The following is a 22,937-nucleotide window of genomic DNA, read 5'->3' as shown; positions in this document are numbered from 1 at the left end:
CTGGTGTGGTGGCAGGCGCCTGTAATCCCAGCTACTTGGGAGGCTGAGGCAGGAGGATTGCTTGAACCCAGGAGAAGGAGGTTGCTGTGAGCCAAGATGGCACCACTGCACTCCAGCCTGGGTGACAGAGCAAGACTCCGTCTCAGAAAATTAAAAAAAAATAAAAATAAAAGAAAGGAAAGAAACGGTGGGGGCCTTCTGGAGGATGGGGAAAGAGGAAAGCCAGTGGATACAATGCCCTTCCGATGGACAAATACAGTGGTGAAGTAACTCATGAACAGGCATAATATTATGTTTTTTTTGTTTGTTTGTTTGTTTTTTGTTTTTTGTTTTGAGACGGAGTCTCGCTCTGTCGCCCAGGCTGGAGTGCAGTAGCGCGATCTCGGCTCACTGCAAGCTCCGCCTCCCGGGTTTACACCTTTCTCCCGCCTCAGCCTCCCGAGTAGCTGGGACTACAGGCGCCCACCACCTCGCCTGGCTAGTTTTTTTTCGTATTTTTAGTAGAGACGGGGTTTCACCGTGTTAGCCAGGATGGTCTCGATCTCCTGACCTCGTGATCCACCCGTCTCGGCCTCCCAAAATGCTGGGATTACAGGCTTGAGCCACAGCGCGCGGCCAGGCATAATATTATGAAACCTGTTTTAAAGCCCATTAACTCTTGGAAGTGTTTGAGATGACTTCTAATACGTAGGTACAATAAACAGAAAAAAAACACGAGAACAAAAAACACAAGAGAGAACAGAAAGAGATACATTGATTTAGTCACCCAGGTATGTATTTTCACCTGACCTTAGTCATTTCAAAGAAAAGTTTCACCTTTACCTTCATTTCAGAGCTGAGATACTGGCTGGGTGGATTTCAGCAAATTTCCAAGGTCACATGGCATGTGGGCCTAAATGCCAGGATTTCATACCAGGGGATAAATTATATCAGAAATGAAGGCTGGGGCAAGTACAAGCAGTTAAGTGCAAAACTTTGTTCTGAGCTTTCTGACAACCAACCCAACCATGGGAAATATAAAGGTTTACATGGCTCTCATTTTCTTTTCAAAGAATAAGAAAATTTTAGTGATACACACTAGTTTCTCAAGAGGCTCAATTTTTTTTTCCTGATTCTTATTCTTAGAGCAATTTCTTGCATGGGTCTTTATATAACATTTAAAGGGCAGAATAATAGACAATATCTCCCCAGATACTTTTTATCAGCAAGACAGGAATGTTCCCCAAATGACACCACTTAAGAGAACTTTGAGGAGAACTGAGGGCAAGATACAAGCCATGGTTCTATACAGATAAGTTTAGGGAGACTGCAGAAATAACTTTACAGACCCCAGGAATCCTCCCACTTTGGCCGAGCACCAAGGCTGGCTGCCATGTGAAGAACAGACTGTAGGGGGTGCCAGAGTGACTGGGGAAAACATCCACTAGAAATCTAGAATTCAAAGCACTTACTTTGAGCGATATATCCACGAGAAAGAGCCTTCTGGGCTAAAAGCGAAAGAGAAATAAAAACATATCATGTTACTTTTAATTCTGAGAAAGGTGAGTTTATAACCATTATCACTGAGCCCGGGGCTGAGCTGAGAGCCTGGGTTTTAGCTGCTTCCCAGTTTCTACCTTCCTTTGAGACATAACCAATGACATCAGGAGGCTGGAAATTTTCACTTCAGGATCTCAAGGGCAAACGGTTTTCTGCAAAATCTCAAATTGTGTGTGTATGTGTGTGTATTGTAGAGATGGGGTTTTGTCGTGTTGCCCAGGCTGGTCTCAAACTCCTGAGCTCAAGAGATCCACCCCCGTTGGCCTCCCAAAGTGCTGAGATTACAGGTGTGAGTCACCACGCCTGGCCTCAAATTCTGTTTTGTTTTTGTTTGTTTGTTTGTTTGTTTTTTAAGAAGACAGCTCTCCATTGCAGAGATGGGTCCTCTCCTGCCACCTACTCAGGTATCTGGTGATGACGAAGGCCCTGAAAGGATGGAAATGCCGTGGCCCAGACATCCTTCCCCCAGGATTTATCTTCCTCCAGAAAACAAAGCATCAACTACAGAGCCTAATGCCATGGCCAACTCAGAGCCTTCAATAGAACAGCCCCAAAAAGCATTTCTTTAACTAGTGAAGGCAGTGAGACTCTTAAAGCCCCTACAAGTGCTGCATCCTAGCACTCAGAACCCTACCTGGCACTCAGGCCATGGATTTATAGATTCAGGCTCACCAACTTTTCATATCTCTTCAACAACCCTTCTCCTTACCCTCCTCTCCAGAATCCTTCAACAGCACAATGGTCACAGCAATATCCACATTGCAGTGGCTTTTAAACACGTATTCATGCTTTAAGCCTCCACTCAAATGCCACCTTTTCAATGCCTTGCTTGATATGATCCTAGCACAGTGCCTGGTACGTAGTGGGTACTCAATAAATATCTGTGAATGGATGCAAAACAATAGATCCTTCTCCAACATAATTTTTGCCTCCTTGAGCTTTTTTTTTTTTTTTTTTTTTTTTTTTTTGAGATGGAGTCTCGTTCTGTTGCCCAGGCTGGAGGGCAGTGGCATGATCTCGGCTCACTGCAACTTCTGCCTCCCGGGTTCAAGGGATTCTCCTGCCTCAGCCTCCTGAGTAGCTGGGGCTACAAGCATACACCACCATGGCTGGCTATTTTTGTATTTTTAGTAGAGACGGGGTTTCACCATGTTGGTCAGGCTGGTCTCAAACTCCTGACCTCAAGTGATGCGCCTGTCTTGGCCTCCCAAAGTACCGAGACTCCATCTCAAAAAAAAAAAAAAAAAAAATCGGCAGTAATGCATAGCAAAGGTCCTGGCACATGCAAGCACTCAATAACTAGGAGCTCCTATCATGATCACCACCATCATGATATTTCATCATAATTTTGAAGGCTTCCTATAATTCTCTAAAAATCGAAGATTATTTTTTCCTCCAGCCTGAAATCAAATGCTATCCTAGATGATATTCTTTCAATACGCTTTACTGACAATTCTATTTACTAATTGGTTGACATGTTTCAGTTAGTTATTTTTATCCATTTTAGTTTAGTGCTGCCTACCTGTGTAAGGTTAGTGTCCTCAGCTCACCTCAAGCTATCATGTGGCCAATTTGTAAAGTGGCAAAAAACAAAACAAAACAAAACAACAACAAAAAAACAACTCCTGCCCTTGAAGTTTCTTGCAGATGTTCAAGTGGATTCTGCACATCAGAGGATGTTGTGGCCAGAGTCCGGGTGCCAGACGATTGGCCTGAAGAGCAGCCAGAACCTGCTGTGGCCACCGTGCAGAGAAAGTGTGCCCAGAACTGAAAGTAACCCTCTTTCTCAGAGGCCAATGTATACATGGACGTTTCAACCTTTGGCTCAGTAATGCACGTACAACTTTGGCTACAATTCCAAACACCAAAGTTATCTAATCAAGTGTTCAAACTCAGAGCTTGAAGGTTATCCAAGCAGACATTCGGACTCCAGCCAGGAACCCCAAAGGGCACTTGTTCTTCTGTTGGACTCTCCCAGCTGCTAGAGCTCTTCTGTTTGCCAAAATCCCCTTTTTTGTTCTGCCCTCTGGAACAGATCATGATGATGATGACTGTTATGAAGTGAATGTTTTATCTCTTCAAAATTCATATGTGGAGGCCCTGCCCTTAGTGGGATGAGATTTGGAGGTAGGGCTTTTGGGATGTAATTAGGTTTAGATGAGGTTATGGGAGTAGGACTCCCATGAAGGAATTAGTGTCCTTACAAGAAGAGGAGGAGGCAGTAGCTTACTTGCTCTCCACCATGTGTGGATACAGGGAGGAGGTGGCCATCTGCTAGCCAGGAAGAGCCCTCACTGGGGATCTTGGACTCCCCAGCCTCTAGAACTGAGAGAATTAAATTCCTGTTGCTTAAACCACCTTGTGGTACTTTGTTATAATGGCCTGAACTGAAATGATGATGAGGAAGAGGAGGAGGAGGATAACAGCTAGCATTTACTGAGTGTTTATTAAGCCCTAGGCACTGCTTCCCAGGGCTTTACACACAACAACTTATTTAATTCTGCCAACAACCCTGTGAGGCAGGTACTATTATAATCCCTTCCCCAACTTTTTTTTTTGAGACAGCGCCTCACTCTGTCACCCAGGCTGGAGTGTAGTGGCAGGACCACAGCTCACTGCAGCCTCAACCTCCCAGGTTCAAGTGATCCTCCCACCTCAGCCTCCTGAGTAGCTGAGACTACAGGTGCGCACCACCATGCCTGGCTAATTTTTTAATTTTATTTTTGTAGAGACAGGGTCTTCCTATTTTGCCAGGGCTGGTCTTGAACTCCTGGGTTCAAACAATCTGTCCTCCTTGGCCTCCCAAATTGTTGGGGATTACAGGTGTGAGCCACCATGCCCAGCCTGTTATCTCCAATCTCCAGTTTTTAAAGATAGGGAAACTAAACAAGAACAGAGTGGCTGAGTAACTTGCCCAAGGGGCATTCTAGTTCTAGAGTCTGAGTGGGAAATGTCCTCAGCCCTCAGTTGCCTAAGAGAGTCCCAGGGTCCCCACACCAAACTCTGAGTCATCTCTTCTTTGAACTAAATCCCCTCAGTTTTCTCAGTTCAAAAGATCTAGTTTCCAGACCCTTTTAACTTTGGTCATATGCTAGTTTGTCATGTTTTTCTTAAAATGAGTTGTGCAGAACGAAACAAAGCAACATTCCAGAAGTGGTTACATCCGTGCGGCACCACAGGGACTAATGGCTCCAGCATTAGGAGATTTCTTCTGCTACTCATGCACCTAAAGGCACAGTTCCATTTTTAGTAACCAAGACAGTCCTCCTAGCTCATCAAATCTTAGAATTTAAGCAATCAAAAGCCAGGCTGGGGCACGGTGGCTCACACCTGTAACTCCCAGCACTTTGGGAGCCGAGGTCGGTGGAAATCCATGTTGAGGTCATGAGTGTCCAAGACCAGCCTGGCCAACACGGTGAAACGCCTGTCTCACTAAAAATAGCAAAAATTAGCCCGGGTGTCGGGTGGTACACGCCTGTCAAACACAGCTTACTTGGGACAGGCTGAGGCAGGAGAATTGCTTGAACGCTGGAAAGGCAGAGGTTTGCAGTGAGCTGGAGTCGTGCCACTGTAAGTTCCAAGCGCTAGTGAGACCGAGAGAGACTCTGTCTCGCAAAAAAAAAAAAAAAAAAAAAAAAAAAAAAAAAGAATGCAAAAGAGATAAGATATTCAAATGTTAATCCAGGCTACCATCTTGAACTTGGGGGCCACCGAAACACTCTGCTATGAAAATATTAATGGTACCAAAATAGCTCTGTACAACTCAATTGTACAGTAGACTTTTTGAACCTTAAGGCTGAGCTTTTCCAGTCTTTTGAGTCAAAGGCATCAGGCATTTTTGTGGCTGCTTGTGAAGACTTCTGTCAGAAGCCTCTCCAGCTGGAATCTCTGAGGCATTGTAGTTTCAAAAGGCACAGAGGCAGCTCATATATTTGGGGTGAATCCAAAGACGAATTTGAAAACTTAGAAATGCTTAATTCATTTTGATTTTCAAAGTTAAACACACATACACACAGGCACACACACTCAAAGATGTTTAGCCAGGCACACACGAATCACCAGCAGCTCAGTACGTATTTTGCAGCAAAAGTCAAGAACTTAAATTGCTCCTTTAAACTCTGCAAATATTTTAGGATTTCAAAATTCAGGGTGGATTTCTCAAGGAATTCCTGTCTGAAATTTCTTAAGGTAATTTCCATATTTGATTATACGAGTTATTTAAAATTACATTGGGCTTAATTTGATCTCTTTCTCTGGATCTAGCCTACTATTACAAAAATTATGATATTAGGAACAAGGCAGGAAGGAAGATAAGTAGTTAGCCAGAAGTCCCTTGGGAGAGCTAATGATTTTAAAGACAGTCCAGGGCTTAGGGATTCAGGAAGGGTGGAATCCCTTATTTATGGTTTCAGTTAATCCTAATTTCAATTCTACCTGGCGACTTGGATGATACTAGTAGGATAGAAAGAAAGCAGTATTTTCATCCACATCACTTCATCATGTTTCATAATTACCTATTGATATATTCCCAAAACACAATGATCACAGTTGAGACAACCAGCTTTGACAGAATTACTTTTCCTTTGACATTCACTATTTTCTCCTAGGAAAAAAGAAGAGGGAGAAAAAAAAGAGAACAGATTAAATCAATGAACTTCAGAGTGAGATGTGGTTTTTAAAAAATGTTTTTACCTAATTCTTTTTTTAAATTATTATTATACTTTAAGTTCTGGGATACACGTGCAGAATGTGCAGGTTTGTTACATGGGTATGCACGTGCCATGGTGGTTTGCTGCACCCATCGACCCGGATCTACATTAGGTATTTCTCCTAATGCTATCCCTCCCCTAGCCCCTCATCCCCTGACAGGCCCCAGTGTGTGATGTTCCCCTCCCTGTGCCTATGTGTTCTCATTGTTCAACTCCCACTTATGAGTGAGAACATGTGGTACTTGGTGTTCTGTTCCTGTGTTAGTTTGCTGAGAATGATGGTTTCCAGCTTCATCCATCATTCATCCCAGCAAAGGACATGAACTCATCCTTTTTTATGGCTGCATAGTATTCTATGGCGTATATATGCCACATTTTCTTTATCCAGTCTATCATTGATGGGCATTTGGTTTGGTTCCAAGTCTTTGTTATTGTGAATAGTACTGTAATAAACATATGTGTACCTGTATCTTTATAATAGAATGATTTATAATCCTTTGGGTATATACCCAGTAACAGGATTGCTGAGTCAACTGGTATTTCTGGTTCTAGATCCTTGAGGAATCGCCACACTGTCTTCCACAATGGTTGAACTAATTTACACGCCCACCTAATTCTTTCCAAAAGAATACATTCAGGATGGTCTAACTAGAGCCGAGGAGTCTGTTCTACCTTAAATTGCATAGACCTGCAGTGGCAGATCAGGTCAATTTGGTTAATAGAGGAGGCTGCCTACATTGGCAAGGGTGCTAAGGCCATTCTGGGGGTCAGAGAGGAGGTATCCCTATCTGCCATGGATGTAGGAGACAATGGAAGTAGCTGTACATGGTTCCCAGGGACTCCAGCTGCCTTCCAAGTCTGAGCGCCCCACCTTTCATCTCGTGACTGTGAGGAGCCACCCCAACCCCAAGCTCCATGCCCTTGATATACTGATAACACATTCCCCTGCTCAGAGGGGAAAATGACCCTGGGTTTACAAGCTAGGCCTCATCCACTTCCCAGCTACCCCTAGTGTAGCCCCATCACACTCACAGGCAAGCAAAAAATTGGTGCATAGCAGGTGCATAGATATTTCCCGATCACTGTGTGAAACTGTTTAAAAAAGCAGGAGTGCTGTGTAAAGAATAACAGGCCAGGAAGTACTTTAATGTGGGTGATCAGGGAAGGTTCACTGTGTAGGTAAAAGTTAAGTTGAGTCCCAAGGGATAAAGAGGGATGGAAAAGGATGAAAAGCACCAAAAGAAGGAATGAGACTATTTTGGGAGCAACATCTGTAACAGGCTGACAGGAGAAAAAACTTCTTGTATTTAAACAGACAGCATTAAAGAAGACAAATACTCGCACCTCAGCATGGCTGGATCCAAGGAGGGGTGCTAGTTGGCAACAGGATGGTGGACAGGGCAAATACACCATGAAAGGCATGGGAAGGAGGGAAAGGAGTCACAAGCACCTCAGAAGCCAGAGAATAACCAGATTTAACTTCATGCAGAGATGCCTGCCTGTGTGCTGGGGTATGGAGGGTGGATCAGAGCTGACAGCAGCATGGAGAGTGAGGTGGCAGACTACTCTGATGGCCAAAACGAAGGGGTGGCTGTATTGCATACATGTTTTTTTCTTGGCTATATGTTATGATGTTTTCACATCTTCGAAAACCTCTCTGGCTGGTGGGATAATGTCCTCTTCTACAACTAGCCAGTTCTTAGAGATAGCCAGGGCTCAGCTAGAAGCATGCCTTTGATATACAAACGAACCAATCCTGAGCTGTAGATCTTCACCCGCCCTGCATACCCCAGGAGGCAATATGACTTGGCCTTAATCATCCCATCAGGGCCAGGTACCAGACAACTAGGGGCCATCCCTAGAGCTTAAAGCCCTCTGAAATTACTCAAACTAGTCCATCCTAAACTGTTCACCCTGCCCTGTCTTTCCCATGGAAACCCCAATAAGGGCTCTGGCCTCAGTCTTCCGCTTGCTCCCTGTCTTCTATCTCTTGACCACCCTTGTGTCTTTCCCATGTGGTCCCATGTGGTGTGCTGTGCCTCCTGTCTGTAGGACCCGTGAGCATAATAAACATTGTTTTTTCCTGAGCCTTTCCTGTGTCTCCTCTGGTGATCACACTGGACTGACCATCACATAAAAGAATACAGAAGAGTGGCCAGTGTTAAAAAGGAGGTGGAGAGATGGAGAGTGGTAGATTATTCAGAATATACCTCGGCAAGAGAATTGATAGGATTTGGCTGGTCATGTAGGCGTCAGGGACAAGGGAGAGGAAAGAAGCAAGGTTTCTGTCTCAGCAGTCCACTGGATAATTGTCGCATTTTCTGAGATGGGTTGGATGGAAGAGGAATCGGTTTGAGGGATAAGAATAATGAGTTCTCACTTGGACATGTTAATTTTGAGGTGTCTACACACTCCTAAAGGGAGATGACAAGAGGCAAATGGACATTCGGGTCTGAAGTTCAACAGACATGTGGGTTAGACATGCAACTGGAAGAGTTGTTCACGTATGGAAGGTAGTCAATGTGAAGGAAATGAATGAGGCCGTAACTGTCTTTGCAGAATTATAACTAAATAAATTATGACAGTGAAAGACATCAGATCTAACCAATTCCATCTTGCCCCTAACCTCTAACCTGTCATCCATTCCTGGGCGTAGGCTTAACTAGCCTTGGGAAGGAATTTAGTTTATAGTTTAAATAATAGCCCTTCCCAAAAGCTAAACTCTTCTTGTAAAATGAATGAAAGGCCACCAGCCACCAAGTTAGGATGAGAGGGGCTGGAATTCTAAATATTACCAGCCATTATTCTGGAGGTCATAAGATTTTCGGGGAGACTGATTTGAGTAATAATAAAACTTTGATCTCCCGCACAGCTGGCTCTGTGTGAATCACTCTTTCTCTTTTGAAATTCCCTTGTCTTGATAAATCAGCTCCGTCTAGGCAGCGGGCAAGGTGAACCCCTTGAGCGGTTACAAGATTACCTTGTGAGAGAATGTAGAGAGAGGAAAAGGAAAGAAGCTGGCCCTGGGCTGAAGCCTGAAAATGTCAACATTTTGAAGTAGGATTGAGAAGGAGAATCCCAGGAGGGAGGAAGAAAACCAAGACTGTGGACCTCTGGAAGCCAAGAGGCCAGCCACACACCGCATGTCATCGCATTGTGAAGCCACCTCCCACCCCTGCCCAACCAGCGGCTGAGTCCTCCTTCTCTTCTTGGGCTCCCCCTGTCTCTGTTCACATTACTATACTTGCTGTTTTTGGAGGTGGCTTTGCCTCTGGTATCAGTTAGTCTGTGAGCTTCCTCAGGGCAGGAGGTGTGTTTTATTCAACCTTGAATCCCCAGTGCCTCACATAGAGCACTTGAGTCACTCCATTAATGTTTGCTGAGTGAATGAAATCAAGTAAGAATGATACTTAGATTTGTCCCCTCTGGACACAGGTCATTTTCCAACTCTTTTCAAAGAGATTTCCTAAATGATTCCAGACTCAGATCTCATATCTTACAAACCCTTTACTATTAAATCCAGTTGAAGAAGAGAAAGAATGGGATCTTCAGAAAGTGAGCTCTGTTTGGAAACAAAAAAGCCGGGCTGAATTCAATGTTATAACCCAACTTCCAGCTTTCCATACAACTATGATGGGCAGTATTCCAGAGACAGGAGAAGGTGAGTTTGCTGGATAAAGCTGAGTCTCAGGCCTCTTCCGTCTAAGTACCATGTGAGCCAGCACATACAGCCCCGGGCCCATGGCAAAGTCAGAAAAGGCAGATGGCTGCAGGAAACTCATCCCCACTGCTGAAGAAAAGCCACTTGAGTCTGCATCTGAAGCACTAGCACTGAGTGCTGGAAAAATCTTGGTTTGGGGTGCAAAAACCTAAGGCTGTGGCTACCTCTCTGTGCCGATGTCCTCACTTCCAGAGAAGTGTGGATGGTGGTAGCCACAGGCTTTGGAGTGATGTGGGGATGTGAGTCTCAACTTTGACAAATGAAGCTGGGTAACCCTGAGCAGTGGCCCTCATCCACAACTCCAGAAAGCTCTGAAAACCAAACACCTTTTTTGTAATTCAATTGGCATCAAGGCCATAACTGACATGAGGCCATTTATAATCTTTATCCCACTGAGTGAGACTGTTAAACATTTCTTTGCATAAATATTGATGTATTTTATTATGTGGTGCTGCTGTACCAGGAATGTTATATATGATACATAATCCATGTCCAAAAAATTCTGAAATCCAACACATTTGGCCCCAGGGTTTCAGATAAGAGATTGTGGACCTCTACTGGATCACATTAAATTAATAGTGATGATTACAAGAGATAATGTTGTCCATAAAATACTTAGCACTGTGCCTGGCATAGTATAAATGGACACACACACACACACACACAAAAAGCACACTAGTTCTTGTTACTGATATCCATAAAACAGGCTGTTGGGAGGATCCAATGAGATAGCAATGTGCCTGGTACTTAGCAAATGCTCAAAACAGATTTGAAGGAAAGAAAGGAGGGATTTGGAATAAGAACCTGTTATACAATGAAGTGCAAATAAATGCAAATGAGGAACTCTAAAGATTTACCCATCTGTTCTGTGTCTCAGCCTGATTAAGGACGCCTCAGAAGTGGGACGTGACTTTGATTCTCTTTGATCAAGCCCCAGGCACTGCTACAACCCCCTGTGTGTGCTGAGGAGGCAACAGAGAGGCTGGCTGTGTGTGTGCCTAGCCTTGCCGACCCCACCTGCTGAGGATCAAATGCAAATTGTAAGGAATGTTAGGCAGAGAAAGGTGAAAACTCTCACGGTTGGAAACATTGGCGCTTACATCAGGGATAGCCCAAATCAGTAATACCTCCAAATCCCATCTCCAAATACACAGGTGTTTATGATTTTTTTTAATTCCAAAAATTAGCATCAGAAGCAACTCTCGAAGCCCACTTCTTTCTGGAGCTCATATATGGCTTGAATCTGCCTCCTTTTTTGCTGTGGTCAATCGTCACTCTTGTTTAAGACTTACAATTGGATGGCCAGGTGCAGTGGCTCACGCCTGTAATCTTAGCACTTTGGGAGGCTGAGGTGGGCCAATCACTTGAGGTTAGGAGTTCGAGACCAGCCTGGCCAACATGGCAAAACCCCTTCTGTACTAAAAATACAAAAATTAGCTGGGTGTTGTGGCACGTGCCTGTAATCCCATCTGCTTGGGAGGCTGAGGCAGGAGAATCCCTTGAACCTGGGAGGCAGAGGCTGCAGTGAGCCGAGATCGCACCACTGCACTCCAGCCTGGGTGACAGAGCAAGACTCCGTCTCAAAAAAAAAAAAAAAAACAAAAGAGACTTACAAATGGAAGCCCTCCGAATGAGCCCATTTTGCATCCTTTAGCAAAGCACTACAAATAGGCGGTGACATGCTTCCTGGAATCTGGAATCCAAGCCTCCAGGGAGGAAGGGTTGGCAGGGTGGCCAATGGGTCTTTTAAAACATTTTTTTTCTCTCTGGCCAAAATATGAGGCATTTGGCAGCTAACGTGGTCTAAAATGTCTTCCCTTGTGTGTTTGTCTCTCTGAATTTTCAACTGTGTAATTCTGAAGATAGGTGGTTCACTGTCCTACCCACCAGTAAGAAACATGGGTTTGGGCCAGACACAGTAGCTCATGCTTGTAATCCCAGCATTTTGGGAGGCCAAGATGGGTGGACTGCTTGAGCCCAGGAGTTCGAGACCAGCCTGGTCAACGTAGGGAAACTCCCTCTCTACAAAAAATACAAAAAGTAACTGGGTGTGAAGGTTCATACCTGTAGTCCAGCTACTGGGGAAGCTGAGGTAGGAAGATCACCAGAGCTTGGGAAGGTCCAGGCTACAGTGAGCCTTGATCAAGCCACTGCACTCCAGCCTGGGCGACAGAGTGAGATCCTGAAAGAAAGAAAGAGAGAAAGAGAGAAGAAGAGAGAGAGAGAGAGAGAGAGAAGAGAGGAGAGGAGAGGAGAGGAGAGGAGAGAAAAAGAAAAGTTTTAAAATTATCCTTTCAAGGGGTGGAGCACAGAATTAGGACCTGTCAAGTATTAACACCCTGTCTTAAGTGGGAGAGTAGAACCCTGATGTCCCCTGGGTCTCACCCCTCAGAGAACTGGGTGAACTTGGCCAGCCCCAGTTGCACAGCCTGCAATGGTCCAGAGCCCTCCTGCCATCTCTCAGACCCTCTGCCTTAATACTCTTGTACTTTCTCTTTGAATCCATTCTATGACCCCAGACCATCTGTAGAACTCAGTTAAGCAGAACTCAGCGCCTGCACGGCTTCCCAAATGCAACTACTCTCACCCCCATTCCTGGAACGTGTGCAGATTATGCTAAAAATGTAGAGGCATTTTGCAAGGCAGGGTCACGTTGTTCAGCCTGTCACTTCTCCACCTTCCTCACTCTACCCTTACCCTCCTCCTTTTCTGCTTCTCTTTCCCTGGAGTGTCAGACAGACTTTTCCATATGGCCCATAAATGAATTCTTCCCTACCACCCACCTGCAATCCTTCTCACACAGAACAACACACACACCCTCCTAGAATCTCACAGTTCCACCCCAACTGGGCGAAGCCAAGGTATTCCTTCCAAACAGAATTCCACTGTGAACGGAATTATAGCAGATCCTATCCTCTCCATCTCGCGTCAGGGGAAAAGGTGAACCTCTCAGCTGAATGCCATGCACTCAGAGGCCGTGGAAAAGCCATTGTCACGGAGAGCAGGAATCCGGCAGGGTGAAAGTGGTGGCAGGAGAAACCAAGCCTTCTCCACAGGCTCCACCTCTCTGCAGGCTAAAGAATTCTCCTCCCAGCCTGAGATTCCTACATCAGGCCCCTAGAGCCCACCCCTCCTCTGCTTGAGCCCTAATCACTTTCAGGCTACTGTGATGGGTCCAGACTGGCATGGGCCCTGGCTCAGAAATGTCAGAACACTTTGAACCACAGCAACTCCATCTTGAATGGGAGCTGGGTAAAATAAGGCTGAGACCCACTGAGCTGCATTCCCAGATGGTTAAGGCATTGTAAGTCACAGGATGAGACAGGAAATCAGCACAAGATGCATGTCATAGAGACCTTGCTGGTAAAATAGGCTGCAGTAAAGAAGCTGGCTAAAACCCACCAAAACCAAGATGGCGATGAGAGTGACCTCGGTCATCCTCACTGCTACACTCCCACCAGCATCATGACAGTTTACAAATACCATGGCAATGTCAGGAAGTTACCCTATATGTCTAAAAAGGGGAGGCAAGAATAATCCACCCCTTATTTAGCATATAATCAAGAAATAACCACAAAAATGGGTAACCAGCAGCCCTTAGGGCTGCTCTGCCTATGGAGTAGCCATTCTTTTATTCCTCTACTTCCCTAATAAACTTGCTTTCACTTCACAGATTTGCCTTCAATTCTTTCTTGAGTGAGATCCAAGAACCCTCTCTTGGGGTCTGGATCCAGAACCCCTTCCTGTAACACAAGTGTTTGGGGTAAAGAAATGAGTAAGGAGAGTTCTGAGGCACTCCAGTTCTGCTCTGCCATGGATTCATCAACAAACATGGAACTAGGCTACTGTGCACCAGACGGTTTTTGGAACTGGAGATGCTTTAGTGAACAAGATTATCATAGAGCTTCTGTTCCAATGGGAGACAAGAGACTCAACAGGATATATAATGTCAGGTAGTGACAGTGCTGCAAAGAGAAGGAAAACAGGTAAGGGGATGGGGAAGGGTGCAGTAATTAACTGGGTGTTGATGACCTTGGACAAGACTCTAGTCTTTAGTCCTCCATATCCTTGATTATAAAGGAGAATGTTCAGCTCCAGCATTCCAGGTGAAAATTAGGCTAAATACGAAGACTTTTAAATCAGCAGAGTCCTAGATGTACATGTTGGGCAAGTTACTTTAATGCTCTGGGCCTCTATTTACATATACAAGATGGAGATTCTAACACCCTTCTCAAAGGGTTCTTGAAAGCATACTGTGCCCATGATCTGTTAATGCTCCACACACAGTACCTATAATAACGATGATGCTGTTTTAATGGGAGAGATTCAGAAATGCATGGCTCAGAGCTTGGTGTGAAAGCAGGGCTGTGAGTTCATCTGAGAGACGAATCTCGATGGGCAGCACCTCTCAGAACAGTCAGGGCAAGTCCACACGCCAACTGCATGTTGTGATAAAGTCAGCTCCACGCCCCGCTCTATCCCGGGAACACAGCTTTGACTAGACCGGCTGCTCCTCCATTCGCACCCCACCCCACCTCCCTGCTCCACCCCTGCCCGCCCCCCGCCCCCAGCCTTGTCATAGTCCTGCAGGTCAGCCCCAGCGCCAACACAAGGCCAGCTTTCTAAACTGGGATCATGAGTTTCTCTGGCCTCAGACTCCTTGTCCCTGAAACAAGTCCTTTGGAGCTAAGATGCCCCATTAGGCTTCTCTGATGGACCCAGGACATGCGTGAGAAATCAACCTCAGGGCTGGAAAGCGCATTTTTTAAGAGGGTTATTCTTTTAGCCACATAGAGCTCACCCTGCTGCAGTGACCTACACGGGCTCCTTGGTGTGATGAGCAAATTATAGGATTCATCAACTATCACTTCTCAGCCTTTTGGCTCAGAACATGCGTAGGAACCACCAACCAACATGCACTGAGTGCAGAGGCTGACTTACCAGGAGCTAACGAAGCTTAGGTGTCAGGTCCTCATGTGCACAGGACCCCTTGCAAAACTGGGCCTGATTTCCCATTAGGGTGAGCATGAGAAAGCCCCAAATGCTTCTCAGAGGGAAAGAGTGCTATCCTGCCTGGAAGAGTCACTCTCTAGCCTCAGTGTCTGTCCAGGGGCTGCAGGCTGAGCTGGGATGCTGACCCATTACCTGAACACCCACCTAGGTCCCAGGAACAACCTGTCCCAGGTGGACCTTGTTGAGCACCTGGGCCCCTCCTCCTTCGGCCTCAAGGAGAAGGAGATGAACTACACACTGCTCTCTCTGCTCCCTGCTCAGGAGTCACTATGATCCAGGTCTCACAGCCACCTCATGCTCCACCCAGGTTCAGCTGCCTCACTGTGCCTAGCAAGGATCCAGGGCTGAGTTTTCTCGTGATCTGGCTGGAGCCACCTGAGAAACTGTCAAAAGACTTTACAGATATGGCATCGCCAATAACAAGTTGGGAAGCTAAAAGAAACTCCTTTAAACTCTCAGTAATAAAAAGCACCCATTGATTAACCATGCCACAGGCAAAACCGATTTATCTGTCTTTTCTCTTTTATTGGAAATGATTCTAGAAAACTGTTGTCAGATAATGTGGCAAAGAGTATGTAGCCCAAACATGACAGATGCATCAGGCAGTTAAGTAATACTAATCATTTTTGTATTACTTTTACATCGTTTTATGTCATTGTTTTCTGGATTTTGTTATATTTGGAATGTTTGTCAGTCTTTGTTATTTGTTGTGGTATTGCTTCTCATATTCCAGACATTTACTTCCACACCTAACATTGTATTTGCAACTTTGCATTCTTTTCTTTTCTTTTTTGAGACGGAGTCTGGCTTTGTTGCCCAGGCTGGAGTGCAGTGGTGCGATCTTGGCTCACTGCAAGCTCCGCCTCCCAGGTTCATGCCATTCTCGTGCCTCAGCCTCCCGAGTAACTGGGACTACTGGTGCCCGCCACCATGCCCGGCAAATTTTTTTTTGTATTTTTACACTTGATCTTAGCCAAAAGGCTGAGAAGCAAATTTTTTTTGTATTTTTAGTAGAGATGGGGTTTCACCGTGTTAGTCAGGATGGTCTCAATTTCCTCACCTTGTGATCTGCCCCCTCAGCCTCCCAAAGTGCTGGGATTACAGGCGTGAGCCACTGCGCCTGGCCCATTCTTTTCCTTAAAGAGGTCTTCCCAAATGGAATCAGCTTCAAGTCCTGCAACACCTGGATTTTCCCCAATCGAGCCAGGCCAGGCCAGGCCCTGGGCTAAACCCCTTTTCAGGAGTCTCTTAGTTAAGCCCCATGACAACCCAGTGAAGTTACTCTATTATTATCCCCATTTTACAGACATAAAAACAGAGGCTCAGAAAAGTGAAGTAACTTGCCCAGTGTCACATAGCACAAAGTGGTGGAGCTGGGGTTCAAATCCAGGGAGCCAGGCCTCAGTGCCCTCTCTTTTAACCACTCTGTTGCTCTAGGAAACATGAAGACTTCTGCATGGGTTAATCGCTGTAGGGCCAGCTCTTCCTTGGACAAGCTGGTGAGCATCGGCTCAACTCTCCTAGCATTTCCAGGCACCTTCTGTGTGCCTGGTGTGGGGTGTCCTCACTCACAGCATCTTGTTTATTCCTCACGATGGTCAGTGCGGTGGCCTTAGTGTGGTTTTTTAGCTGAGGAAACTGAGCTTTAGCGAAGGGGCATAGCTTGCCGGAGATCACTGGGCATGCCCAGAAGTCTTGGTGCCAGATTTAAAATGCCTGCCTCCCAGGCCCAGCCCTTGGCATAAGGATGGTGCTGGGTGTAAGGAGGAAGAGTGCTTTATTTTCCTAAAACCTCAGTGAGCTGGTGGGTCTTACAAGGAGATGCTTCCATGGTACAATTCACGGGGAAGCAGGGGAGGTGCATGGAAGGTTGTCTCTGGTTATGTTTTTCATTATAAGGGTCAGAGTAAACAGACACAGGAAAATAAGAAACAGGTCTGACTAAATACACGGCCCGCTGTCGCTCCAGCCATCTCCAACGGAACAACTTGTTCTCTGAAGTGTATCTTTTTTTTTTTTTTTGAGACGGAGTCTCGCTCTGTCGCCCAGGCTGGAGTGCAGTGGCCGGATCTCAGCTCACTGCAAGCTCCGCCTCCTGGGTTTACGCCATTCTCCTGCCTCAGCCTCCCGAGTAGCTGGGACTACAGGCGCCCGCCACCTTGCCCGGCTAGTTTTTTTTTTTGTATTTTTTAGTAGAGACGGGGTTTCACCCTGTTAGCCAGGATGGTCTCGATCTCCTGACCTCGTGATCCGCCCGTCTCGGCCCCCCAAAGTGCTGGGATTACAGGCTTGAGCCACCGCGCCCGGCCTCTGAAGTGTATCTTACAGTGCTTTCTCTCGAATCCCCTTGGGGAAATCTAAAGGCTGGATCCAGCCAGCTTTTCCATGCTGCCTGGTCTAGAAATCACTGCAAGGGTTTTTCCCAGAGAACCAAACTAAGACAAATGAAAGATGCTACACAATCCTGAGAGGGCTCTGCCTCCATCCATAACTTCACCCCGGGCCCCAAGACTCGTCCCCTGCTCCTGCATTAACACCTCAAATCCTTCAGGAAAAACTCCAGGCTGCAGCTGCAGCCCTGTGAGGTCCTGCCAGGAGAGCAAAATAAAGCTGAACTTACAGTGAAGTCCTGCCAGGAGAGCAAAATAAAGCTGAACTTACAGTGAAGTCCCTGAGCCAGCATCCTGCTTCCAGATCCACTGCTGGAGAGACAAGGACTTGGTCCTCTTCCAAAACTAATGAGGGGGCCACCGAGAGAGTTAGGGGGATTCACCGGTGACCCCAGCATGGCAGAAGCAAATCATTTCACCATCTCACATACCTTATCGTCTGCTCCTTTCACCCCAGAGTAAAAGGCAAAAAAACAAAGTTCTTTTGAGCTCCCTTCTGCAGAAGGAGGCAGGACTCAGATGAAGGGAAGATGCTGGTTTCAACTCCTGTCAAAAGAATAGACAACTGTCTCAGCAGATAGGGAGTAGACAGAGCCCTCAGCGGCCAGGGCCTTTGTTCCTTGCAGGCCTTGGGAAATGGGCTGTTTATCACGCCTGTTGACTCAGAACTGTGTGCCAAGGCAGAAATGTCCCTCTCTGGATCCATGAGCAGCCCAGCCTCCTTGCCAAGCAAAACCATGGTCCAAACTGGGCCTAGTATGGGAGGAGGAAAGGCCACCACCCACCCTTGAGAGGGGCAGCCAGGGGGCCCACATCGCACACTCATGGATAAAAATGGGAACCATTCTGAACCCAAACAACCTCAAGTGACTGCTCCTAGGAACAGCCAATGGAGACATTAAAACACACATACGAACACACACACACCAGACGGGAGTGGATAAAGGGCTATCTTGAGAGTCCTCAAGACTCATGGAAATTCTACCTAAATGTTCCTCAAAGTTAAGTCCTTCCTCTTCATCTTTTAGGCTTCGGAAGTCGCTGTTTGGTTTGAACACTACATTTTTATAGAGTGTTACGGAATCTCCCACATCACAAAGCACACTACAAGACCTCTGAAAGGTCACCGAGGCTCAACTCTGCTCTTCGGCTGGATAATGCTTAACCCTTCCCATACCCTCCTCCTGCTCCCAAAATAGAATCTTGCAGCTGGAAGGAAACTACGGGCAGTAGATTTTCCAGCGTCGAAACAGCTTAAACTTTTTCAAAAAGCAAATAAAGTCATTCTCAGAACCCCCACGACCTGAAAAAAAACACATGGAACCCTTTGGCTAAAGCAGGGAAATGACAGTCAATGCCCCTTCTTCATCCTCCCACATGGCTGAGACACCTCCAGGGAGTACAGTCTGGAAATCCCAGATGAAAGACAGGGGACCAAAGCCAGACAGGAAGGAGTCAAGGACTGGCCCCCTGGTGGCTCAGTAGTGCCTAATCCAGCCTCTTTCTCCCGTTCCCCAGAAGGAAATTTTACAGCTTCCACCTCTTAAGGGCATGAGTTAGTTGGCCACAACCTTTAGGGTCCAGAAGTTCTTCCTAACACCTTGCTTAAATCCTTCCTGTGGGTATCTATTTAAGCCAGACAGATGCACACTTTCCTATCCTGGCGTTCTGCTCCCAGTTCCACACTCAAAAGAAAGTGTGTGGATGTTCACCAAGACACATGCATTAGAATACTCATAGCACACCCCAAACTGGATGCTCCCCCAAGGCCTATCATCAGAACAGGTAAATTATCACCTAGTCCCACAGTGGGATTCTATCTAGAGCAAAGAGAATGAGCGAGCTACAGCTGCTCACGTCAACAAGGGAAATCTCACACGCACAGCGCTGAGTGAAAGAAACCTGGCATAAAAGGTACACACTGGATGATTCCATTTATTTAAAGTTCAAAAATAGGCAAAACTGGCAGGGGGTGGTGGCGGCTCATGCCTGTAATCCCAGCACTTTGGGAGGCTGAGGCAGGTAGATCACCTGAGGTCAGCAGTTTGAGACCAGCCTCACCAACATGGTGAAACCGCGTCTCTACTAAAACTACAAAAATTAGCTGAGTGTGGTGGCATGTGCCTGTAATCCCAGCTACTCAGGAGGCTAAGAGGAGAATTGCCTGAACCCGGAGGCGGAGGTTGCAGTGAGCCGAGATTGCACCACTGCACTCCAGCCTGGGCTACAGAGCGAGATTCTGTCTGAAAACAAACAAATGAAAAACAAACAAACAAACAAAAAGGCAAAACTAACCTGTGGTAGTAGAAGTCAAGATGGCTCCCTTAGGGGCGGTGCTGACTGGGACCAGCCCAGGGAAGTTCTGGGGGGGCTGGTCATGTGCTATTTCAGATAGTGGTTACATATATGTGTCCACTTTGTGAAAATGCATCACAAATGTGCCTGTTTTGTACGAACGTTAAGAATAAAAAATGGGCTGGGCGTGGTGGCTTATGCCTGTAATCCCAGCACTTTGGGAGGCCGAGGCAGGTGGATCATGAGTTCAAGAGATCGAGACCATTCTGGCCAACATGGTGAAACCCCGTCTCTACTAAAAATACAAAAAAATTAGCCAGGTGTGGTGGCACATGCCTATAGTCCCAGCTACTCGGGAGGCTGAGGCAGGAGAATCACTTGAACCCGGGAAGTGGAGGGTGCAGTGAGCCAAGATTGTGCCACTGCAATCCAGCCTGGTGACAGAGCAAGACTCCGTCTCAAAAAAAAAAAAAAAAAAAAAAAAAAAAAGGAATAAAAAGTGGTTGGGCACAGTGGCTCACGCCTGTAATCCCAGCACTTTAGGTGGATCACCAGAGGTCGGGAGTTTGAGACCAGCCTGATCAACATGGAGAAACCCCGTCTCTACTAAAAATATAAAATTAGCCGGGCATGGAGGCACATGCCTGTAATCCCAGCTACTCAGGAGGCTGAGGCACGAGAATCGCTTGAACCCACGAGGCAGAGGTTGCGGTGAGCTGAGATCGCACCATTGCACTCCAGCCTGGACAACAAGAGTGAGACTCTGTCTCAAAAAAAAAAAAAGAATAAAAAGTAACAGAAATCTTCCTTCTGGGAGCTGAGCTCTCTTGGGCACTATGTTTCCCTGCTAGTGCCACAGGACCATGGGTGGGCCCTGCATTCCCAATCCCGGGCACCACAAATACCTCAGGAGGGGCTCAGGGACAATCTGTTGTGTTAAAACCATCTGGGAGGCCAGGCCCGGTGGCTCAGGCCTGTAATCCCAGCACTTTGGGAGGCTGAGGTGGGAGGATCAATTGAACCCAGGAGATGGAGACCAGCCTAGGCAATACAGTGACAGCCCATCTCCACAAAAACTGTAAAAATAAGCTGGGCATGGTGGCATGTGCCGAAGGCAGAGGTTGCAGGGAACCAAATTGCACCACTGCACTCCAGCTTGGGAGACAGAATGAGAACCCGTATCAAAAAAATAATTAAAAAATCACTGGGCGTGGTGGCTCATGCCTGTAATTCCAGCACTTTGAGAGGTTGAGGCGGATGGATCTCCTGAGGTTGGGAGTTCAAGACCAGCCTGGCCAACATGGTGAAACCTCATCTCTACTAAAAATACAAAAATTAGCTGGGCATGGTAATGGGTGCCTGTAATCCTAGCTACTCGGGAGGCTGAGACAAGAGAATTGCTTAAACCTGGGAGGTGGAGGATGCAGTGAGCCGAGACTGTGCCACTGCACTCCAGCCTGGGCAACAGAGCAAAACTCCATCTCAAAAAAACAAATCTAAAAAAAACAAATCTAAAAAATTTACCAAATTAGCTGGTTGTGGTGGCACGTGCCTGTAGTCCCAGTTATTCGGGAGGCTGAGGCAGGAGAATCATTTGAACCCGGGGCGGGCGGAGGTTGCAGTGAGCCAAGATCACGCAACTGCACTCCAGCCTCCAGACAGCGCTCCAGACAGAGCGAGACTGTCTCAAAAAAAAGAAAGAAAATAAAAATAATTTAAAAAGCCATTCATGGACCTATGGTCAGTGGGGAAGGAAAGAAAACTTGATTATGAAACCTAAAGCGCTAGGATGAGATAAACTGGTCTTCTCCATGAGGAAGCACTGATCCCAGGTCTCATGTGCCTCCCACTTTGCAGTTTACAGAGCAGCCTCTCTCTTTTATCTCAATGGATCCTCACAATGACCCGTGAAGTGGTAGAACAGGGCCCTTCACTATTTTCAAAGGTCAACAGAGGCTCTGAGAGTCTCAGGGACTCATTCGAGGTCACCAGCTCAGACCTCTTTTGGTTGTAGCCAGTGCTGTTCTTCCTACCCAGGTGCCTCCAGGGAACGCTACTGATCAGATGAATAAGGCTTGTGGCTGGTCAGCCGCAGCTCGGCAGAGAGCGTGCAAACCTGGAAGGCAGGCAATTCAGCTTCTAGAAAATTCAACCACAGCCCCCACCTTCCCTGATACACTTTCATCCTCAAACTCTCAAAACAAAGGAGCACACATTTAGGGTCATTCCTTAATTGAAAGGCAGAGAACTGTAGCAAATAAGCCTCGGGCTGGAGTCCTGCTGATCCAAGCTGTCCAGAGGCTGCCCAGGTAAGAGCTTGGCACCATGCCTAGCCCCGAGTTGACTAATCTCATCATTGCAGCCTAAACAGCCCATAGATCTATCAGATAGCAGCCAGCATTCAGTATCTGTCCACCTCCCACATCCTGAGTCAGAGAATTGTACGGCCTCAGTGTTGTAGAGGCAGCTACAGCCCAAATGTAAAGAGCCCTGGCTTCATGTCCCAGGTCACTTCCTGCTGGGAAACTTGAAGGTCACGATGTCCACCTGCTTACCTCTGTGGAGGTGTGAGGATTAAGTGTTCTTGGCAAAGAATGCTACAGACACAAAGGTTGCAAGTTGTCACTATTCATTTAATCCTAAACATGTTTAGAGCGGTCGAAAAAGTCCTACTTGATGATGCTTGCAAGTAAGAGAGCAATTTGTTGATTTCCTGATCTGTGTAAAGGGGATAATCATAATCCTCACCTCTCAGGGCGGTTGAGGGGCTGCAGAACGTGGTGGTTATGAGCATAGACTTGGGCCTGGCTGCCTGGATGTGAGTCTTGGTTCTGCCCCTTATGCTGTGTAGTTCTGGGCAACTGACTTCTCTGTGCCTCCATTTCTACATCTGTAAAATGACAGTCATAGCACTTGGAGGGCAGCTGGCACATGGTAAATGCTATTACATGAAACTGATTACTGCAAGAATTAAAGGGGATACTCCTTTAAAAGTATCAGCAGTGTCTCAAGTTGTTCAATAATTAATTGTTAGTGTCTGGTGTTAATTAATCCAATGTTGTCATTCACTCAGTTTTACATTTGTGTATCAAATACACCTTTTGACCATATCGGTCCTGGACGAGGGGGAAGGGAGAAAGATGAGGTTTCTAACATGTATCCATGATTGTTGAGGGTTGCCACAGACTCATGAGTCTCAGCTGCCATGATCTTGGTGAAGGCCTATCAAATAAACAACTGCAGTCAGAAGGGTTTGTACTGTAAGTCTTA

General features: G+C 46.4%; 1 protein-coding gene across 1 annotated transcript in view; it reads right to left on the bottom strand.

The window, feature by feature from the left end:
- Positions 1–22,461, bottom strand: part of GGTA1 (glycoprotein alpha-galactosyltransferase 1 (inactive)) — a 39,695-nt gene extending 17,234 nt beyond the window's left edge. The window contains 4 exon segments of the mRNA XM_017884199.1: positions 1,452–1,487; positions 6,054–6,142; positions 17,644–17,717; positions 22,416–22,461. Coding sequence (XP_017739688.1) covers positions 1,452–1,487; positions 6,054–6,142; positions 17,644–17,717; positions 22,416–22,461 — 245 coding nt within the window.
- Positions 22,462–22,937: the final 476 nt, after the last annotated feature.

The sequence above is a fragment of the Rhinopithecus bieti genome, unplaced genomic scaffold (genome assembly GCF_001698545.2).
Source record: "Rhinopithecus bieti isolate Rb0 unplaced genomic scaffold, ASM169854v2 scaffold_13710, whole genome shotgun sequence".
NCBI classification, from domain to species: domain Eukaryota; kingdom Metazoa; phylum Chordata; class Mammalia; order Primates; family Cercopithecidae; genus Rhinopithecus; species Rhinopithecus bieti.
The sequence above is the reverse complement of the archived record's forward strand: the minus strand, read 5'-3'. Positions and strand labels throughout refer to the sequence as shown.